The sequence below is a fragment of the Diadema antillarum genome, unplaced genomic scaffold, assembly GCF_040938485.1.
Source record: "Diadema antillarum isolate AM-2024a unplaced genomic scaffold, OU_Dant_1.0 seq00000439_RagTag, whole genome shotgun sequence".
NCBI lineage: Eukaryota > Metazoa > Echinodermata > Echinoidea > Diadematoida > Diadematidae > Diadema > Diadema antillarum.
This window is the reverse complement of record NW_027271415.1, coordinates 215,640-238,629: the sequence shown is the minus strand read 5'-3', so window position 1 is coordinate 238,629 and position 22,990 is coordinate 215,640. Positions and strand designations below refer to the sequence as shown.

General features: G+C 39.2%; 1 protein-coding gene across 1 annotated transcript in view; it reads left to right on the top strand.

Annotated features, from left to right (window-relative positions):
- The window catches only part of LOC139732606 (synaptogyrin-3-like), a 40,273-nt gene extending 18,051 nt beyond the window's left edge, over positions 1-22,222 (top strand). Inside the window, exons 2-4 of the mRNA XM_071643463.1 lie at positions 2,835-3,072; positions 6,619-6,761; positions 17,871-22,222. Coding sequence (XP_071499564.1) covers positions 2,835-3,072; positions 6,619-6,761; positions 17,871-18,077 — 588 coding nt within the window. The 3' untranslated portion in view covers positions 18,078-22,222. The remainder of the gene's footprint in view (positions 1-2,834; positions 3,073-6,618; positions 6,762-17,870) is intronic.
- The last annotated feature ends 768 nt before the right edge of the window (positions 22,223-22,990 follow it).

Sequence of the window (22,990 nt, the reverse complement as noted above, 5' to 3'; positions counted from 1 at the left end):
GAAATTTCCACAGGTGATAGACATTCTCTTGAGACTTTTTTTTACCAATGGCAGTTTCCAAGTTCTGTCAGTTTCAAGTAAGGTGCCTTTGATATCAGGATGGTATTAATATAGCCGAAAGGGTATGATTTTCGTAGGATTTATAATGTATACCCACTCCTTTCTCTCCTGTTCTTCTTTTGTCACACACACTATAGAGTAAACAGAACAAATATGACTTATATGTAAAGGAAATGTAAAATATTAAATATTTGCAGTTAATATATATGTAGCTCCACAAAATGATACTTTTTGAAGATAGATAATTATTCAAGTTTTGTACAGCATTGCCACTATGAGCAAGTTTCTGCTAAGTATTAGATTCTGTGGAGAGACTACATGGAAGTGCAAGTTGTCCAATATCTGTGGCTGGGTAGTCCTAGATGCCATTGTCCCTTATATCCCTCAGTCCATCAGACCGAGTTTGATGGTCAGCTATTAAGGGAATGCTTAGTCCCTCAATCAGCCAGACCAGGTTCGTTAGTCAGCTAATAGGAATACTACAGCAGTCTATCAATCAGCCAGACCGAGTTTAATAGTTTGTCAGGGAATGGAAAAACTTATTCATTCCTTCCGTATGTGGCTATTTGACTGTGTCTGTAACAGCTTTTTTTAAAAATTATTTATTTATTTATAGGAGCAAATGTAATTGCAAGCTTTCAGATGCAAGCATCCAGTTTCACATTGGTTGAGACATCACCATTGCAAAGTAGAAGAGGCTTTTTGCAGACAGATACGATTATGTATTTAGGTTTTTTTTTGTGTGTGTGTATGTGTGTGTGTGTGTGTGGGGGGGTTCACGCGGAGTATATATTTTTCGTCAAACCGGGGCCCCGTTTCATAAAACTTGTTATCAGTGATAATTTGTCATAGTTGTTATAAGCCACTGAAATCCTTGCATCTGATTGGCTGAGAGCAAATTTGTCATAGAAATGTGGCAATTGTCACTGATAACATGTTTTATGAAACGGGACCCCGTTCTGTGCATGATTTAATTACAGTGATCCGAGGGTATTCCGCAGAGCGGTATATAGAAATTCCACCAAATTAATAATATTCACAGTTTGTGTACCTTGTGTGTGACCATCAGGTGCGGATGACGCCGAAAATTTGCCCACATTATGTGAACACACGCTTAGCATATTGACTCTGCACAATCAATTTAGAAGAAGCTTTATCAGCCATACGCATTTGCTGCTGCATGGCATTTAAGAACAGCGAAAGTGTGAGCTCAAACAGCCCCACACACAATGCGGATATACATGTACACAGTGCATTATAACTGCCACCTTATGCCAGCTTCTTCATTGTAGGGATTATCAGTTGATATGATTGATTGTTAATATTTAATGAGTCACATGCTAATCAGTCAGCGTTAATTTCATGCAGGACGGGGAAGGAGGGGGGGGGGGGGGCTGGAGATGGAGATTGAGCAAATACATGAATGGAAAACCTGGCTCCATTGATGATAAGAAAATCAATGTATGAGAGAGCGTGGTACAAATGTAGTTTGTAATATAACACTTTGTTTGTAGCATGTATGACGCATGTACAATGTACACATGCATAGTGTGTATATATTGCAATGTGTGTGAGTTTGTGTGTGATAGGGGAGAGAGAGCAACTGGGTTCTTGTAAACTGGCCTGTGCCTTCCAGCTGAACGTTTTACGAGTGGGTATGCAGGCAAAACTGTCATATGATCGGGGGGGGGGGGGGGGGGGGGGGGGGGGGTAGGGAGCAGAGATGAGATACATGTAATAGGTAGTGAGTATGTAGATTTTAAGCCACGAACCGTTTGATATTTGCTCAAATACAGCTTGAGACGTGTATGCATAATAAGGTCAAACTCCTTGTGCAGGAACGATGAGATTCATTGCTCAAAAACACACACGAAACAAGGCAGAGATGGTAACTTCCCCACGATTTCGCGAGTGGTTAAATATCTGCGATCATGGTGTCCTGTACCAAATGGAGAAATGTATACGCGTACGTCGCATTTATAGCTTGATCAGAGTCAATATTTTCGCATGTCTTTAATTTCGCAAATAGCACCTAACTAGTGAAATTCGCTAAATAAAAACATCGCGAAATATTAGGCGTATACAGTATTGTAGACATGGACTATGCACAGGATGTGATATTGAAATTTTGCTCAGCTTGAAATTGTACCCCATGTGTACAGATCTGACATTAATCAGGTGACATAAAGTCAGTGGTGTTCAGCATTGTACTTTATGTTTCACTGACCAGCGCTATGCCCATATAGCAGGGCATCATGCTCATTTAACCTATCATAGTCCAAATTTGAGAGAGAAACAGGAAGATGATAATCTTCTCAACATGTTGCCAGAATCCATCCTATTATGTGCAGCAACTCAGACCCCAGGATTTTGAAAATTCTACAACTGAGATGAAGAACAAAGAACTCAAATAAAAGAGAATTTTCCACTTTTGCCTTCAATTGTATGAAACACTCATACAATGAATAGTAACGATTACAATAAAAGATATGACACCAAATGACTGATGGATGTAAGTTGATTGGTGCAGATGTGCAACGTTTCCCATAGGAAAGTGACAGTACGAGTTTAACTGGCATTGTGACAAACAATTTATCATGGCCATATTAAGCATTATGCATTGATGTGATTAACTACTTTTGCATTTGTAGTCCAATGTGCAGAAAATTGACTTTATGAAAATCTATTTGCACGGTTTTCTAAACAGTAATTAAACTGATGATCAGCAGATATACATGTATTTAATGTATATATAACTCCTCCCTCTTATGTAGGTGTTCGCCATCATCGTGTTTGGCTGTATAGCGTCGGAGGGACAGCGCAGGCTACCAGACTCGTCAGAAACCTACTGTGCGTACGGGAGTGATCAGGGAGCATGCGGCTTTGGTATCTTTGTCGGGGTGATCGCCTTCCTTGCCTGCATGGTGTTCCTGGTCATCGATGCCGTCTTCGACAACTGGAGCAACGTGCAGCACAGAAAGATGGCCGTTCTTGCCGACCTCATTTTCTCTGGTAGGCTATGCACTAGAGCACTATACCAGCCAACGCTCGACACTACACAGATTGATTGTATATCATGTACAACTGTATGCTTGAAAACACATGTCACTGACATATTATGCTGGTACTTTCCTCAGGTTGTGAAGCAGATGTCAAATACACAAGTTGTAGTACAGAATTTCATGATTGATCCTAGTCCATTTCAGTCAGGGTAAATGCTGCATAAAAGTAATAACTGCATATACATGTATATAGTGTGGATAATGATGCCCTATGTGAAGATTACGAAAAAAAAAAAAATGTTCACCATGACAAGTTCTCTATTATTCAGTTGTAAATCTATTAAATCTAATGCTGCAGTCAATAAATGTGCCACAAGAAAGACCATTGCCAGAAGTAGAATGGCTGTGTGTGTTCTTCAAAGACGAACAGATTCTGGTCAAGGTTTATTAGGAGGAGAACCAAACAAATACAGTACTGTAATGGATATTGAATATACACAACTTGGCCAGTGAGGCCAATTTTCAGCCGTGGCTAGACGGATACAATCACATCACCACTGTGATCAGGACCCAGCCGTAATAACATTTCTCAAATGTCGCGAAGGGATTTGAAGTAAATTCCCCTTGAAATGATGGCTGGATGAAATGTTGTGGGAAGGGGAAATTGCTTGTCGACACTGGTTGGGAGGGTTGCTCATGGAATCATAGTGCTGCCTCGCATTATTGGCACAAGCATAGACGCAGTCCCACCTATTCATATCTGTGTGTGCACTTCATTTTCAGCATTGGTAGTGGGATGGGAGCTACAGTCTGTAATGGGACATATTTGCATTTCAAAAGCAAAGCAGCTGGGGCTGGCAGATGAACTGATGAGCAAGCTAGTAATGTAGCTCTATTAGTGTCTCCATTGACATCATTTACTATGTATGTCCCCAACACTTGAACCTCAAATCAATCTGTACAAACAATCCGTGTATACCGTGATGATTTGATATTTGCAAACAGATTTTTATTTTTGATTATCATTTCCCACAATGCCTTACTGATACAGTGTACATTGTAGCAGTCTGTTTTTGACTTGCTGCCAGTATTTAGCTGACACGTGGATTCACTAAGATTGCACAATTATTATGAAGAAGGATCACGTAAAGGACACACATACTTTAAATGAAAACATTAGCTCATTTTCAGAAGAAACACAAAGAGGAAACACGTAGATCAATGAAAACATTAGCTCATTTTCAGAAGAAACATATTTTAAGGAAATTGCGTGGATGATTGAAATTTTTAGCTCATTTTCAGAATTGCATCTACATATGTCAAGAAGGCATGGGCTGAGCCTGCCATTCAATATGTCAGATTTAATTCACCTTATTTTGTATCTTCCTATAATAGTATATATTTAGGTTTTACATGCTACCTATAATAGTATATATTTAGGTTTTACATGCTACCTATAATAGTATATATTTAGGTATTACATGCATAATTGTTGTGCACCACTCACAGCTTTATGACAGCATGTCCAAGGTGCTGGTAATGAAATTTCAGTATTAGAGAGTGGGTTGATGGGGAAAGGGATAATGTTTCATTCTCTCAATTTATGTATGGAATCATTTGGTAGAGTAAACTTTGCCCAGATGGGTTTGGCGTCATAATTGCTTTGTAAACGTGACTTTGCACTATTTGAACATAGTGGCCCTTTATTGTACAGGTCGTAGTAAAAAATATCCTGTAAAAGATAAACAGAAACACCACAACAACAATAAACATGGAATATCAATGTAGAGCATACAAATTGTATCTTGTGATCATAGATGAAACATCTCACCATTAAGATACGAATGTACAGTCCTCTCAATTTTATTGCGCTTTTTTTTTTTTTGATGCATGGGGCATCTTCTAGAACTTTGTAATATTGTGTGATAATCTGTTTCAGTTTTGAATGAGGATTGTAAAGTACAGTTGTAAATGCTTGTAGACATCTGCCGCATGTATTAAGATTATTTCATGCCACAAATGTATAATAATAGGGCCCTTGATCATCTAGAAATGGTTGCTAATAATGTCAAACTCAGGGCTGAATGTGAAGCAAGGTTTGCATTGTAATTTTGTTTAGAAATATACTAAAAAATATAGCATTTAGATTTAACAAATATCATGATACAGTGTAGGTCCGCTATTGTTAGTGGATGTACAAGGGGGGGGGGGGGGTGTATATTTTAAGTATATGATCTGCAGGTATGCCTTTTAATGTTCTACCTCTCTATTCCAGTTGTAACATTCATGTCATATATATATTCATATAAGCTGTGGAATATATTGCACAGTATGGTAACATCACGGTAATGAGAGGAGGTAGTAAATGTTGACATTGCTGTGTAGAACATGGCTGTTATTATTGTTTAAGTTCTCCAGATGTTGGACATTTAATACAATGCTGCCAGTTGATGTTGCGTGTTAGAGTGTATCTTTTTATGAGCACCTTCATACTTTAAACATGAACACTTACAGTGTGTGTCTGCTGCTTTGTGATTGCCACCTCTGTTCAAACTTTGAACAGAACAAAGAAAAAAAAAATGATTTAAAAGGCATGTTTGACACATGTACATACAAACAACCACACGATATATGTAATGTCTTTTGAAGTTATTAATATGTACATGATGCCTCAGTGTCCAATTTAACCAAATGGTGAAAGACATTTTGCAGTGATTCTACAATGTAAATTCATCTGAAGATGATTGAGATGATCAATACTTGTATGAATACTATTGCAGTGAATTTTGACTCGTGTTCACCCTTGTAGAGCCAAGTATGTTGTGTAGGCTTACGGTATTACCGGTAACTCAGCAAATCCTAGTCTGAGAATTTAGAGCAATTTTGTTCTGTGGACCTTGTCGCAACATTCCCACAGAAAGGTCTGTTAAAACAGGGCTTGACATGTACTGTAGATGCCAAATACAGTGTATGTTGTGAGCGTAATGTTTTGAGAGTCAAGAGTTGTGAGACAGTGCCATGAGATCTCAGAGACACAAATATTGTGCAGCTTGCATGCACCAGCATGTAATCATGCATACAAATGCACATCTAGTGTACGTGTACAGTACGGTATAGTAGGCTAGGCATACAATTGTACGTGTGGAGATGCTGCCTGTCCATGTTGCATGTAAATAATGTACAACATTGCTCTCATACTACAGTTGTAGCTAACTGTACTTTGTACTCAACAAAATAGGAGGACAATATTTTGGCAGGTTGTTAAATTCATGATTTGTTTTGACTTGCAAAGTTTACAGAATCCACCCCCCCCCCCCCCTCGAAATTCATGAAAATACAAACCCCGAAAAATAACATTCATCATCTACAGTAGTACTGTATGAAGAGTACACATTTCAAAAGAATGCCGGTATGTTCAGTAATAATTTGATTGTTGCATATATAATGTAAAATACATGTACGTACATTGTAAGCTAAAAGTTTGATGGATTATCTAGTAGATTGCAATCTAGTATCCACCTTGTTTGCTAATGGATCATTACGATTTCTTCCACAGGGGCGTGGACATTCATGTATTTCGTCTGCTTCTGCTACCTGACAAACAAGTGGGTGACGATGCCGTCGCAGCTGAAACCCTCACAGGGCAAGAGTGCAAATGAAGCCGTCATCGCTTTCAGCTTTTTCTCAATTATAACCTGGGTGAGTGCATCTTGCAGTATGTCGTCTTTCGTCTTTTGTTTTTGTTTCTTCATGACCTTCTCGCCCAAATCCAGATCTATACACTTGCTACAAAGGGCAATGGGGGGGGGGGGGATGGGGGAGGGTCCTTAGATGACCGAAGAGCAATGTGGGGTGGGGCTCTGTGCTGTGAGTAAATGATGGATTGTTACCTCCGTGGACGGATAGGTGTCGCGGGACTGAAGTGGTACATTAATCAGTGCGTTGGAGCTTCTGGAGGAACTGGCGAATTCATTAATTACCTGAATTATGTACCAGGTGATTGAGAGGGGGGACGGCAAAGATTGGCAGAGATGCTCCGAAGAAGCAACGATGCTTCTCTTTTCTCGTGATCAGCTTTCTTCTTCTTATTCATTTCACGAAGCTTCCATTCTCTTCATTTGCCATAAATTCTTTGCCCCTTGTCCCACAGTGGATTATGCTAGGAAAGTAGCATTTTGACCGTTCCACACTTCAGTGTTGAGCTGACATTAGACATGAGGGATGTGTGAAATTATACAAATGTATGTATGTTGTTTTGTTTTTGATCTATAGATTTTGTGTCTTATTCTGTGTGCAGAAAACAAATTGTCTGCCTGGTGTACTTTATACACATGTATAAGAAACATTATAACTGCAATTTGTTGGGTGTTTTTTTTTTTTTTTTCGTGGGGGTGAGTTACGCAGTGGTACAAGTTGTATGCATGTCACTTGACTACGTGTGCTGTACAGTAGCAGAGAAATGCACCTCTTTATAGTTTCCAATTGAGGGCACACATGCAATCTGAGAGTGGGATATTAAACACAGACTCCATCTCTCCTGCTTGGAGGCCACTTTCTCAAAATCTTCTGCTGTCCCGCCCAAGTTTGAATTTCTCCTGCTCTACCTGATTTTCTTCCACTTAAGAATATTCTCCCACCCAACTTTCATTCTGCCATTATGTTGAAAAAATAAGGCTATTGAAGATAGCACCAGTGAGCATCTACATGAACCCTAGAGTGCCTTATCTTTCACCTCTTGCAAAATTTTGTAACATCGTACTTACGACCATTTACTACTTGTATCTACTGTATGCACCATATACACTATTTATCTTAATTATTTGAATATTTGTGACAATCACAAGTCAACGAATATTCCCGTAATTTACAATTGCCTCGTGTAATAAAATTGATTTTTTTTTTTTTTTTTTTTTTTTTTGGTGGGGAGGGGGGAGGGGGTCCCCATGGTACAGTAGGAAGTCACTAAGTGTCTCCCTTGAAAAGTCTAATCAATGTTCATATAGATCTCGTTTCATCACTGACACATTAAATTTGCAAGTCCCAATATGGAAGCTACAATGTATCATACTGTCTAAATATACCAGCATAATCTATACATTATATGAACAGTTTACTGTTTTGCTTGAACATAAGAAACTTGCCTATCCTGAAAAAGACCTGAAAGGAGCTGCTGAAAATGAATGCAGTGAAACCCAGAATGTTATTTGATGTGGCAATTTTCTCTTTACAAGGCATGCTTATAATGCATGTGACAAGAGTGTTTGGTTGATGGATGTTATTACATGAGTGAGTGGATAAGTGATTGATTTTTCATTTAGAGTCAAATGGCACCCTCAACCTTGGAATTGATGGATGTGCGACTTAATCATTCCAAAGGTGTGTTTGACTTTGTGTGATGTAAAGGGAAATTTTCCCTAATATAACTATTAGAAGCCAATTCAGTGAATGCAGTAATAGTAGTGGGACACATCAGTGAGGTGTGAAAAAAATCTGAGAGTCCATTCAAAAGTCATGAATTTTAAAACTTTTAATTCAATCCATGTGCCATCATTGCTGAATAAGAACACAGCAACAATTCATGATGTCACAGTATGACAGTGATATTAAGAAAATGTGAAGATAATTCAATATGTTTTCATTTTTCTAGCCTAATAAAAGAGCACTAGACATAACTCTTTCAGAAAGTTAGGTGAAATTACACCCTCACAACGTACAATATGTCGGTAGCAAGTCGAAGATAGTGTACTTTTCACATACAAGAAAGGAAACTTTGTGGAATTATACATTCACATGTACAGTATCTTTGTGTTCTCATGTGTTCTGCTGATACTTCTGCATGTACTAAATCCATTAAATTTTAGGTAAATTATTCCTTAAAAGGAGTAAGACCAGTCAACAGTACTGTAGTTGTCAGTGAAAAACTGCAAAAGTGTATAAAACATGTACATGTAACCCTACTCTTGTATAAAACTGTTCACGCCAAGAACACAGCAGTCCAGGATTGCTGTACAAAGGAGTCAGGTGGTTTATATCCCTGCTCGTTTATGGAAAAGATCCTTCACTTGACTTTGGTATGTTGAAATACAAGAGGTCAAGGAGTGTGACGTATACGTTGTCATATGACATACATTTGTACACACACACACACACAAAAAAAACAACAAACAAACAAACACAAAACTGAACAACATAAAAACCTTGATCAAAGTTCATGCATAACTCTCACAGGCATAGGCCACTTCCAAACTCATGCTTAAAGAATATCAGTGGTGTACAGTTTGTATAGGATCAGATAAATACAACATTTCCTGTGATGCCCTTGCATAGCATTTTGAAACACAGGGAGTGTAATCCTTGTGCGAGTGCTGTAGTGTAGGGACACCTTATTGCATGAGTGCATTGGGCCTTGTCATATTTTTGTTGTTGGTGGTGGTGGTGGTGGTGGTGCCCTCAGTAGTACCTGTGTAATTGGATGACAGGTTTGGGTAAGAGGGGTTAGGGTTAATCGACACTACTTGTCCAGGCCATCTTCAGGGCACATCGTCTTCCGGGCAACTGAAGAGGACCTCCACTCTACCACAAGGGTTCTTGACATTTATATCTCAGATCAGTGAATGTATTACCGTATACCATGACTGTGTGTCTGACTGTGTGTCCTCTTGCTTCTAGTGTATGTGTACTGTATGTTTAATGACATTACCATTGATATGTACACTTGTCTCAGCTATACATTTGAGTGTGTGTGTGTGTGTGTGTGTGTGTTTCTTTATGTAGCCTAATGATTGAGTATGCAGTGCATATACACAAGTACACACATGTACGTCATCCCTATTAATATGTGTGTGTTTATTTTATGCAGCTTAATGATGGAGTATGCAGTGCATGTACACAAGTACACACATGTACGTCATCCCTATTAAATGTTCCAGATAACCCTGATAAGTGTGTAGTTAACTTCCTAGAAGTGCTAGTACAATGTAGTTCTAAGTCATCGACAGCTGATAATCTGCCCCCAAGGAGCTTATCTTTGTTTTTGCTGAAACTCGTTTGTTTGTCTGTCAGCAGTATCACTTAAAGGGAAGATAAACCCCAAGAGCAATGTGGATTGAGTGAAAGCAGCAGCATTTAATAGTAGAACACATCAGTGAAAGTTTGAACAAAATCGGACAATCGATGCAAAAGTTATGAATTTTTAAAGTTTTGGTGTTGGAACCGCTGGATGTGGAGACTACTAGAGGTTATGACGTATGAGTGGACAACAATACCAAGAAAATATAAAGAAAATACTACAAAAATCAATTTTTCATGAAAATTACAAATTCCACAACTTGATATTTACATATGTTAAGGGTAGCAATTATTCCCCCTGCTTTCTGAAAGCGGTTGGTCCATTGCTCTTTCATAATTCTAGAAAAGTGAATTTTTGTTGAATTTCCTTTATATTTTCTTTGTATTGTTGTCCACTCATACGTCATATCCTCTAGTAGTCTCCTCATCCAGCGGTTCCAACACCAAAACTTTAAAAATTCATAACTTTTGCATCGATTGTCCGATTTTCCTCAAACTTTCACTGATGTGTTCTACTAATTTTGCTGCTTTCACTCAATCCACATTGCTCTTTGGGTTTACCTTCCCTTTAAAGAGTTAACCTACATTGTATTTGGATAAAATTTTGAGGATGCATATCATACAAAGGTCCATTTAATATAGAAAGAGAATATCAGTGAATTTTTGGTGGCAAGCTGGATCATGATTTGGATTGTTTTTCAGATGCAAGTGCAATACTATGGGATTAATTATCTTGTGTCATTTAGCAGAGGTTTGCCCAGTCTAAGTCCCTCTATACAATATATATATTTTTAAAATCAAAACTAGCACAATACACACTCTGCCCTTAATCTTTTTAAAGCAGCTGGTGACTGCCCCAAACAATGTAGACCTGTCAATTACATAAATTTATCAGTAATGGTGCTGAGATGGCTTTATGTATGTGGAAACAATCACACTTGCCACTTGCGATTCCACACCATTGTCAAAGTGACTTTAAAAAAGAAGAAGAAAATGAAATCATAAAGGGATCATCGTGCTCCAATGCTGAAAGGGCAATTTTTTTTGGTATCTATTACTCTGCTTTTTGTCTTTGTGTATCATGTGAATTTTTGTGTGAGAATCTCTTTCTTTATCGGTAATTAGTGTTTGTAGATGCAATTGTAGATGTGCTTGCTTTTGGGTTTAGTTGTGTGTGCATACATGGAGTTTGGATGTTCTATTTAATGTAAGTGAAAAAAACACACTTTTTGTCCCCGCCAAACAAGTTCGAGCAGGGGACTATGAAACGGGCTCCGTACGTGTGTGTGTCCAACCTTACGGTGATATACTTGTGTGTCTACCCCTTTGTTCTCCCTTTTGTTAAAATAGACACACAAGCAAAAATTTTAGCCACACAAGCCTGACGGAATAAAGGCCATCTATTGTGCACTATTGTTCTCCTAGCCAAACAAGCATACTCTCGTTAGCACGGACACACGGATGGACACACGGACGTCCGTCCGTGTGTCCGTCCGTGTGTCCGTGTGTGCGTCCGTGTGTGATCAAAATCTTCAATTTGCTACTTCTCTGTCATTTATGAGCCAATTTTGATTCTGTTTACTTTATGTGATGGCAATAGGTAAGGGCTTCAAAACGTCTTTACAGAATTTTGACCTTTGACCTTGATTTTTGACCTGTATTGTACATTTTGCTACAAAATGCTACTCCTTCGCCATTTCTAACCCGATTTCGATTCCGTTTGCTTTATGTGATGGCACTAGGTGAGGGCTTCAAAACTTCAACACAGAATTTTGACCTATATTGTACAATGGCTACAAAATGCTACTCCTTCACCATTTCTAACCCGATTTCGATTCCGTTTGCTTTATGTGATGGCAGCAGGTGAGGGCTTCAAAACTTCTACACAGAATTTTGACCTTTGATTTCTTTGACCTTTGACCTTGATTTGTGACCTGTATTGTACATTTTGCTACAAAATGCTACTTCCCGCGGGGACATAATATATTACGCACCGCGTAAATTCTACTTTTCCTTGTTTTTAATGTCATCAACTCTTAAAAAACATATATTATGTGGAATTCCATTTTCAGTTGAAGAAATTGCTGTGTTCAGTTTGTCCAATTGCTGCTTTTTATTTCTATCTCAAGTTTTCCTCTCAGTGTAAATAGATGTGACATACTGATTTGCTGCACTAAAATTTGACGGTCTTTTCAAATCTTACTACGTGTAGAATATGTTAGAAATTGCTTTTAGTTGAAAATAGGTTAATAAACTGCCAAAAAAAAAAACAACCCAGCAACAACAAAAATGATTAATCAAATACTACTCAGATGAAATGCATACCTGGTAAATAATGAGCCAATGCCTAAAAAGTGCTTCTAGCATTTCCCCAGTAAAAATGCCACACAGAATGTATGCGTGTATTGCTTGGCTTTACTTAATAATGATGAATTCTGTATTACACTGTGCAATTCATAAGATGGCCCCAGAATCCTTGTCAGTGATGGATTTGAAAAAAACAAAAGGTGACAAGTTGCTAGGCTGATTTGGATGGCAAGTACAACATTGGAGACAGTGAGAAGTTGTGATTACGATGAAGTGCTTGCATGTTGGCTGTGTGCGTTGCGGACAGCAGCTAATTAGGAATGTCTTGTGCAAGCCTCATTACTCTGTCCGAGCCCTGGGGGTGCGCAAACAGAGAGAGACTCGCCAAGTACGTCCATGGAGTAAGCTACTGTGTGCTTGTATGTGTGTATGTATGTGTGTGTGCTCATGGGCATGTGTGTGTGTACACATGTATGTGTGTGTGTATCTGTGGTGGCGTATTTGCTCTCATGTAAATACAGTGTGCATTTTAAGATACGAGCAGCCCGATGACTCCAACTCCCAGATGTCTTTTGCCGCACTTTGAAATCACAAAACATTGACATCGCAGAGTGCGTGCTCAGGACCAAGAGGAGATGAATGTGTAGTACAGGCAAGGGATGCCTCCTCTCCCCCCCACCCCCCCCCCCCCCCCCCCCCCACGAGAACTACAAAACCTGTGATGAGTTATGAGCAGAATCATCTGTGACTCGGCCCGAACGTAGTAAATCTTTCGGGGGAGCCGGGTAATTAGATTAGTGTTGCGCGGACCTCTTCAGCCCGTCTCCGTCAGCAATCTTGAAACCGGAGAAGCCGCTCACATCCCCTCCAGGTCATTTTGACTGTCAAACGCACACGATTCGGGAGGGAATATGTGTATGTGTGTATACGTGTCTGTGTGTGTGTGTGTGTGTGCATGTATTTATGGCAGTGAAGGTATTGAAAGTGGTCACTGGATGGAGTTGAAGATCTGGGAGGCGGAGGGAAAGTAGCTCGTCAGTAGTGAATTGAAAAAAATGCCATTCTTTGCATTACTCCTCAAAACAGGTAGTCTAGTCTGCTACAAGAGGTCCTTGAGGCATGACAGCTCACAAATGAGGTTTTAAATCATGCCATTAGACAGCTTGGGGTTACATTGTATTCTGTCATTCAGTTGGAGGTGTAACCTCCATTTTTGATCACTGGCCCAGGGTTTGAATAAGACCCCTTCCCCCTCCCCCCCCCCCCCAAAAAAAAAAAAAAAAAAAGAAAGAAAGAAAAAAAAAAGATGTTTAGAAATCAATCAAATATGTACAAATGTGGTTCATGATGTGAGCCAAAATAGTAAAATGATCTATATATACATGAATCAATCAGTTTATAGTTTCTGCAGATAGGAGATGGATAATTTCTACAAAGATTATTTTTTGGATTGTTTTCACTGTTAATAGACCTATTTTGTGTGTAAGATTAAAGCCTGCCGCACACTATTGATCCGACTGGTCGTACGACCTTAAGACCGGAAGTGCGACGTCACCAGTCTTGCCAGTTTCCAGTCATATGACTGGGTCTTAGCGCCAGTCGTAGAGATTTGACATGTGGAATTTCCACGACCGGTCATGGGCTTTCAGCCAATCAAGATAAAGTAAAATGCGAGTGCACACAGTGTGCACTGCGTGCGCTTTAATACTCATTGGTAAAATGTACTGAAGACGGGACAGTCGTAAGCCTACTCGTAAGGTCAGGTCGTATAGAGTGCGTTGGCAGGTCGTACGACTGGGTCTTATGGTCTTAAGGTCGTATAGTCGTGAGTCGTATAGTGTGCGGCGGGCTTAACACCACTTTATTTTCAAACTTCCAGTAAAAAAAATAATAAAATGCATAGTATTTTGGTCAACAAGTCTACTCAATCTTATAACACTGAAGTGGGTGTGTGTATGGAGCTCCTTTTTTGGAGAGATTACATTGTATATTGTTTGACGGTTTGGAAATCAGTATTAGATGTGAAATTTGCCATGTGCATAGAGATGTCAACTACTGTAAAAGTGGTTTCTTTTGCGCTGGTTTTATTTTCGCGCTTTGAGGTTGAACCGCGAATTTAACATCACGCAAAAATGTTTTGAAAAGTCGCGAGAAATTAACCACGCAAGGAAATGTTTTGAACTCGCCGCTTGTTACAACGCTATTGCGCACATGCACACACGAAGATTCCGCGCATTGATTATATTGATGGTCAACACACACAGCGATACCACGCAATGTATATGTACAAGTAAGTACAAGCATGTTATGAAGTACTTGAGAGACGGGATTTCAGGTAAGCCTGCATTTAATTTCAATTTCTATTTAATAGATAAAAGAATAATTGGATTATAGTTTGGGTTTTCATGTGCAAAATAAAACAGTTTTTGCCGACTGAATTCACAGATTTTGCCGACCGCGAATTTAAACACACGCGAAAAAGTCGGCACCGATGGAAACCGCGAAAGTATCTGTATGGGAAAGAAACCACTTTTACAGTAGTTGTCCTTTTAATAGTAATGTATGCATGTGCATGATGCTATGTGTACAACAGTCAATTATTATGTGTAGATAAAACAGGCAAGCAGAAAAATTTGGGGAAATTGGTGATTTTCATAGTCAGGAAAGCAGATCAAAATGAAGATTTCAGATCAGACTGGTTTAAAGATGCCACATGTGCAGTAATACTACAAATTGTGATGTGTCATCTTTGATATATTTTTGATAGCTCAATACTGTATAAAATGAATCATGTCTATTGTGCTGATCACACATGAATATTGTGTATTTGTTGCAGTGTTTTTATTTTTGCAACTGTGGCAAGTCAACTGATGCGGGTGTACTTGCAAAGGAAGAACTTATGAAAAGTACTTCCTCCTGTAACAAAACTGCAGTGTACACTGTATATTGTCTCCACAGTTTGAAATCACTAACTTCCTTTTTCTGAAAATGAATTTGATACTCGTTTGTTGTTTCATCGGTGTGGTTCCCAATCGCAAATTCAACCACTCACAAAAGTATCATATGAGTCCCAATTTGCAAAATAAACTTCTGAAATTTATGACGTATACAGTATTTGAAGTATGTGAGGATGTATGCTACCCAAAACATTGTGAGGTTCAAATTTTGTATAGTTTTGTGTAAATGGGATGTCAATATCTATTGACCTTTTTTCAAGACTCTTCAAAACATATTTGACTCGTTAGAACATCACAACTTGCCTTAGGGTGTTATTGTAAAACAGTTTTTCACATTTCCAGTGGACCTGCTGTAGCTTGCATCTTGGGCACAGTGTGGACATGAACTTCATTGGCCTGAAAGAATTCCAGCAGCAACATACTTTAAATTCATTCTGGTACATGTAAAATAAACAAGAGGCACTCAAATTAATTACGGATAAAATTTGAATAGGTCTCCATTTCTTGAGCCATTCCTCAGATTTTATATTACAGTAGATTGTATTCCCCCCCCCCCCATTGTTTCTTTGTTTTTCTAAAGTCCATTATTTTTATAGATGCATGTGTGTGTGTGTGTGTGTGTGTGTGTGTGTGTGTGTATGTGTATGTGCCTGTGTTTGTGTAAACCTAATTACATGTATATCTATGTGCCATGTTGAAGAGGGTGGGGGTAGAGACCATGACACCTGTAAGTTAGCACAAAAGATGGGAGCCAGTGAATAACCTCTGGGTTCAGAATTCCCGTAATGACAATCGATTGGCAGTTCAGAGAAGGTGCTGGTGTGGGAGGCTAATCAAATTGTCCTGCCGTGACTGGGCAAGTGCACCATTATATGATGTACATGTATGTAGAATGTTGGCTGTGAATGCAGCAGAGTTGTACCATCTTCATGGAGTACAAGTGGCACATGAAATAATAAGAGCTTTGGCTGACTTGGGGGCTTGTTTGTGCTAGTAGAGAATTCTGCTGGTTGATTTTGAAATGCTACCAACGGTGTGCCAATGTGCAATTGAACACATTGTCATCCATCTCATAATGCAAACATGCATGAACTGATCTGATAACCATGTAATTACACCACGTACATGTATAGTCCTACCCATTCTGCATGATATCCGCTGTGATGCATACATCTTGGGATATCAATGAAGTACAGAGTAGTTGACACCTTTTGTAGTCTTGGAAGAGCCAATAGATCATTCATTCATTTGTGATTCATTATTTGTCATTTTCAGGTGTTGTTGTTTAATCATTCGTGAAATCTACATGTACACTGTATCTTTTTTTTTGTTCATCATGGCTAGGAGATTGTGTGTGTGTGCTCATGACATTGCCCTGAATACTGCTACTTTATGCCTTTTGTAATCTGTATTCTTTTTGCTCATTCTAACGGCTACATTTAAAACATTGCAAGCAGCTAACTTTGTGCATCTTGCAGAGCTGCCAGCTGGTGCATTTTTATAGTGCTCATTTAAAAGTTATAGTACATATGTTTGGTTTTTTTTCTTTGACAATAGCAATATGTTACTTTAATAGTGAAAAATATGTTTTTCTGATATATTTGATTGAACACAGTTAGTATATTGTGCATAAATTTCCCATGTTTTAGCTAAGGTATGATTTTACATTTTGCAGAATACTATTTTTACATCAGAGATTGTCAGTCCTTCTTAACATTGCTATTTACACACAAGAATATACAGACTGTCAAGTATGCAAAGTCAGTGAATCAAAGTGAAACATACGTTTTACCCGTCATCAGTTGTGTCGCTGGTACAAAGTCTCCGACTTACTTGCAAATGGGGCATGGAGACGACACATTACTCTTGAAGCGGATGCGTAACAGTATCCGCAGTATCAGGGAGAGATGATCATGAGGATCTTGGGGGGGGGGGGAGCCACAACACTGCTGCACAGGGCACGCGTGCATGGAGACGTTATTTGAAAGCGCATAAAGAGGACCGAACACTCTCGTGCCCAACGCAGTATGCAGAGGGAATGCCTATTTGCTCGCCTCCTGTGAATTGTGGGAGCAAATGGTGCATAGCGCTCTCTCAAGAGGTAGATCACCAGAGAGTTTTGAGTATCGAAGGATAATAAGTTGAATCCAATTTTTTTTTCGTAAATTGAAATGATGAGAAAAAAAATTGCTTACAAAAGAAAACAAAGAAAAAGAAATGTGTCTGTTGCACACTGACATTAACTGATGTCAGCTGTAAACTGAGTGCGAGTTGACAAGTGTAATTTAAAAAGACTAGGTTTTGCATTTTTTTATTACCGATACCACTTTATTTACTCAGGGACTTGAGGACCTGTGCAATTTTGTGAGTGGTAGATACATTTATGCTGCACAGTTGGTTGAGAGATGAGTCTTTGAGACATGTGAACATACTCAGTTGAATGTGAGGTTCTTGTTTGTGTCATCCCCACCCACAGGCGTTGCTGACTGTGCTGGCCTTCATGAAGTTCCGGCAGGGCTCCCAGTCTGCGTTTGCACCCAGCTTCGAGCCCACCGACCAGCCGACGCCGTATCCCGGCGGCGCCACCAGCGTGGGCAACGACTCCTACCAGCAGCCGCCCTTCGACGCGGCAAAGCCCGACACGGAACCGTCACAGCCACAGTACCAGGCGCCGGCGTACTAGGAGACGGCCTCGGCCGTCGTTCGCGGGAGCAAGACTCATCCATCCATTTTGACATCATCAGCAGAAATCTCGTGCCGTCGTCACCTCGTGTGAGGTGTAGAAAGAATGTACCTTCCGTACTATACGTGTTCATAGTGATTGACTCCAAAACAGAAATCGACAAGCCGACACTCCTCCTGTCGGCCAGAAATAGACAAGGATGAAAAAAATGTTGCAAAATGAAAATGGTTTCCTCATATATATGTATGAAGAATGAATACTGAAAGACAAACCTGTTCATAACTGTTTTAAAACCAAGTTTGTGATATCACACTATGACCTATCCCACAACTGTCACGTACCCTTTGCTATGCTGTACTTCAGGAAATGTGCGTCTTTTCTTGAATGTATGATGCAAAACTGAAAGCCAAAGTCTGATGAGCATATATATATATATATGTGTGTGTGTGTGTGTGAGTGTTTGTCTGTCACGAGAAAGCAGTGTCATTTGTAAAGATTAGTTTGGTCACCCCGATGTTTTGATTCGTGAATAGAAGGAGGACGTTTCAGCACTAGGGTGCTCTGCAGGAGTCAGATAGGGGTCGAGTGAGGGGAAGGCTTTTGGTTCGCCTATTCCTTTTGGTCACATGGGACTGGACAAAGGCAAGGGCTAAATCTTGTCTCAAGGTTCTCGCACCTGGACAAAGAGGATGCTGCCCAGTGACCACTTCTTCCTGTCCCCCCTCACTCTGTGTCCACTACCCTTTTCTAGCCCAAAGTGACCTCTGCTTGACCCGTTGACCCTTTAAAGGCAGACTCTCAACAGCTGCTTCTTATGTACCAGTACGTATGACATGGTCTTTCAAGTTTGAAAAGGGAAAAGAAAAAGCGAGAAATGTGACATTGTATCCATATGAGGTCATAGATGAATTTGTTTGCAGTTTTGGTAGGATGGGGGAGGAAAAGCCAAAATGGTTATGATTACCAAGAATAAAAGCGACATATTATAGTGTACAAAGATATTTCCGTCTACTTCATGCTTATATTCCATTTTCATGAATGCTGTTTACCAGAGCTGCTCATTACACATTTCATATGATTATTTCATACTCAGATATAATACCAGGTGCTTTAATAGACAAATCAGTTGAAAGATGTAACAAATGCACAAGATCTATTGTTTCATATTCTTTATCTTATGTAAGATAACTTTTCAAATATGCTTCATGAACCAGCTTTGTCAGTGTACAAAAAAAAAAAGCAAATACTTTTCTTTTTCAAGTTATGCATCTTAGTTTTGTAAGTGGGAAAAACTTTCTTGAATGCCTCTATCCTTATCATTGTATCGATATGAGTTGGCACTGATTCATATTTGGTGAGGTCCTTTTTGTGATTTGGGATACATACATATAATCCATCTTTGTTAAAGAAGAGTTTTGTTAAGCGTTGGTTTCATCCCATTCCCACTGCTTTCCTACACAAAATTAAATATTGTAAGAAGAAGAAGAAGATGAGGTGGCACACACGCACACACACAAGAAAATACATGATACCTTGCTTGGGAGAAATTGATCAAGAGATGGATGTCATTGATTGTAACCATGGTACATGAAAGTGGGAACCAAAAGTAAGGAGAGTTTTGGCAAATAAATAAAAAGAGAAAAGAAGTATATCCAATGTGTTTATCTTCTTGATACACATCTACTCATGATGCACATATCCATGTGGAAATATCGTTATACCCCCATTCCAAAAGTGGTATATAGCTCTGGTCTCCTGCACTGCCTAACTTATTTACTAAAAAACAAACAAACAAACAAACAAACAAACAAACAAACAAACAAGAAGAAAATTGGCATTTGAACTTTGACATGGCATGTGTGGAAATTTCAGTCATGCTACTCATCCATTAATTTGATTTCATCGGTTCTGAATTCTTCAGGGCATCTTCGCATTGCCTAAAATGCAGATGGTCACATTTATGAAGACTGTGTTTGAATAGTCAACGATAGTTGGATATCTACTAAGATATTCATCCGTTAGGGGTCTATTTCTTTTGTCCTGGGTAGGGCAAAATGTGGGTTGGATGTCTGTATCCAAGGTCACTAATTGTTTTATATATATATATATATGGGATATAATTGCAAATTTATCCAATTTATCTGACATGTTAAATCTTTGTATTCAAGGTCTCGTTTAAGAACGTACTGATTTACAGATATTATGATTTGCATTCTGAGAAAAGGGACTGTATTTATTCACCATGTTCGGAATTGAAACGACTTCTGAATTAGAAAATGTAATATTTCTAAACCAGGTCAAGGGGCAAGAACAGTTTGAATACGAGAAAGAAAAAAGATGGATGTAAAGTTACTATGTTTTCATGTAGATATTCCTGACTGAAATTGTCGTCTCGTAACCTGAATGTTGCAAAGTGATGATGTGTTACTTGGACAAAATGATTACTGTGCATATGTATAGAAGTATTTGGCTGATACTGTTCTTTTGGTATTAAGGAATATGATGCATCGGAATAGAAAAGTCCAAAGGCTCCTAACTCTACACGTCTTGACTGAAAAGTAACAAAGGATTCCATTGATGTATAGGCATTGATTATATGTATCTTTTCTAGCCCCTGGATTTGTAATCCCCTCACAATCTCCCATTAACTGATATAACTGCTTCCTCTTATAATCAAACTGAACATACTATTAAAAGAATTATGAAAGTAGGTGTCCTTTTTGATTGCCTACAAGCCGAACTATCAAGCACTACTCTTTTGTGTGGTGGCAGTGCAGCATCTCTGCATGGCACGGTATGAGTTGATTTAGTGCTCCAGTGATGGTGACATCAAGTGGGAGAGAAGGAAATGGGAGTGGAGGTTTTATTAGAGTGGAATTTACCTCGCTAGTTTCGTGTGTCTACATATTACCTCTCAGGTAGGAACAGTTCGAGTATGTCTCCCGTCAGTGACCCCAGCCTCAAAGTATATTTGTGGTGTCCAAAGTTAGTCCGTAGAATCCTAGACCCCCCGCCCCGATCGCATTCTATGTATACCTATGTGGCATTGCGGCATTTGTGCAGCCTGTTATACAAGCATGCCACAAAGTCTATCATTGTGTACACATTTTTTGTTTTTGTTTTTTCATCACTGCTTGAACACATTCCAGCTTCTCAAAAGTTCTTAGTCATGGTAGGCAATGCGTTGTGCATAAGACGTGTGAGGGTGTGACATACTTTGAATGACGTTTGTAAAGCCTTGCTTGTTATGATGGAGTCCACTTTTTTCAGACAAGTGTGCTGATTTGGTTCGACATGTGCACTGTGAAATGGATGTTGTACAGTAAGTAATTAAAGCAAATCAGGATACAGTATTATGCAAATATCAATATGCATTGTTCATGGAAGGAATCGGGTCCGAGGGGGGAGGGGTGGTTTGAGGGCGGAGATATGGACATGGTAATTATGGCATTGGAAGTACCGGGATACGCCACTCCATTCTGGGTGTGTGTGTTCTTCCATAGCTTCACAAATTGTTCTTACCCCAAGAGTCTCTTGAAAATATCATATTTGTTTTCACTACACTCGCTAGACAGGTTTATTCTTGAGCCCACTCAATTCACTGGTGCCTGTTTTTTCCAATAAGGCAAACACATACCAATAGGTGAAGTTACCGTCGGCCTGTAAGATAAAGATTTCAGAACAGGATAGACGTTAACATGTACAAACCAAATATCAAGCAACTTTACTTCTTCTTCTTTTTTTCCAGACTCCTCAGCTGCTTGTCATAGTTCAGACTCTTCAGAATAATCCCCTTGTTAGGTTTGCCAGTCAAGGTATATTTGTGTTCCTAGTTGTCATCCTCTATTGATTGTGTATTCATGTACAGATCTCAGAAGGAGGTAACCTCTTTGACATTTGACCATTGATTCCATCCCATTGTCGGCAGAATTTGTGGTGACCTTTTGTAGATTATCAGAGATTATATATTGCGTACATACGTGTATCTTTCGGAAGTCTGGATATTTTGTGTTGAAGACTCTTGGAGAGGTGAACAGTTGGGTGCATATAATCCAAAGAGTGGCCCAAGTGTATAGTCATTGATTATCGTTTTTTGGTTTTTTTTGCAAGATTGTTGGTAGGGTATCAAGAGCCTCGAAAGTAGAGCCGGGTTGTTGGTACGTGTAGTCCAGTGTAAATGCTATCATCGTGCTGAACTTAAGATGCGATATAGATTGGTTTCTGTTGTCGTCACTTCGCTCATGCTTTTGTTTTTACATCAGTATAAGTTCTAAACTGTTTTGCTGTCGGTGTGGATTGAGATGGCTTGGAATGTATCCGTCAAAGAGGGAAACGCCGTCATAATGAGCTCACTTATGACGCGGTACCGCTTTTAACGAGAATTCATCAGTCCCGATTTTCCATTTCTGTATATACCTGGTCTCTTTAGTACGTTTACAAGAAGGTACCGGTTGTAACATGGTAAAATCGGTGATCCCGGCATCCCTGTTATAAGAGGTTTCCCTGTTTAACCTACTGCTAGTAGTCGTGCGAGGGAATGCGACATTTGTCTTATCATCATGGTCACTTGGCATGCCTTGCTTCTCATCTCACAGAATGCTATTCATCAGAGTTATTTTTCAAATGCCCTAAAGAACTTGTTTGTAAATGTTGTTTATAAATGCATTTCATGCTACTCCAGCAATTTTTTTTGGTCTTTTTTCATCTCAAAAACCAAAAAAAAAACCACCCCAAAACAAAATAAAAAAAATGTGTAAGTGATATTTTGAAATAGGATCAATAACCTCCTTATCTGTGCACATTTTTATTCTTCCATGTTATACCATTCTCACCTGCCATGCACCACTTTAACCTTCTTCCTCCGCTCCTTTGCACCACCCCCCCCCCTTCTTCCATCCATTTTCTACCATTTC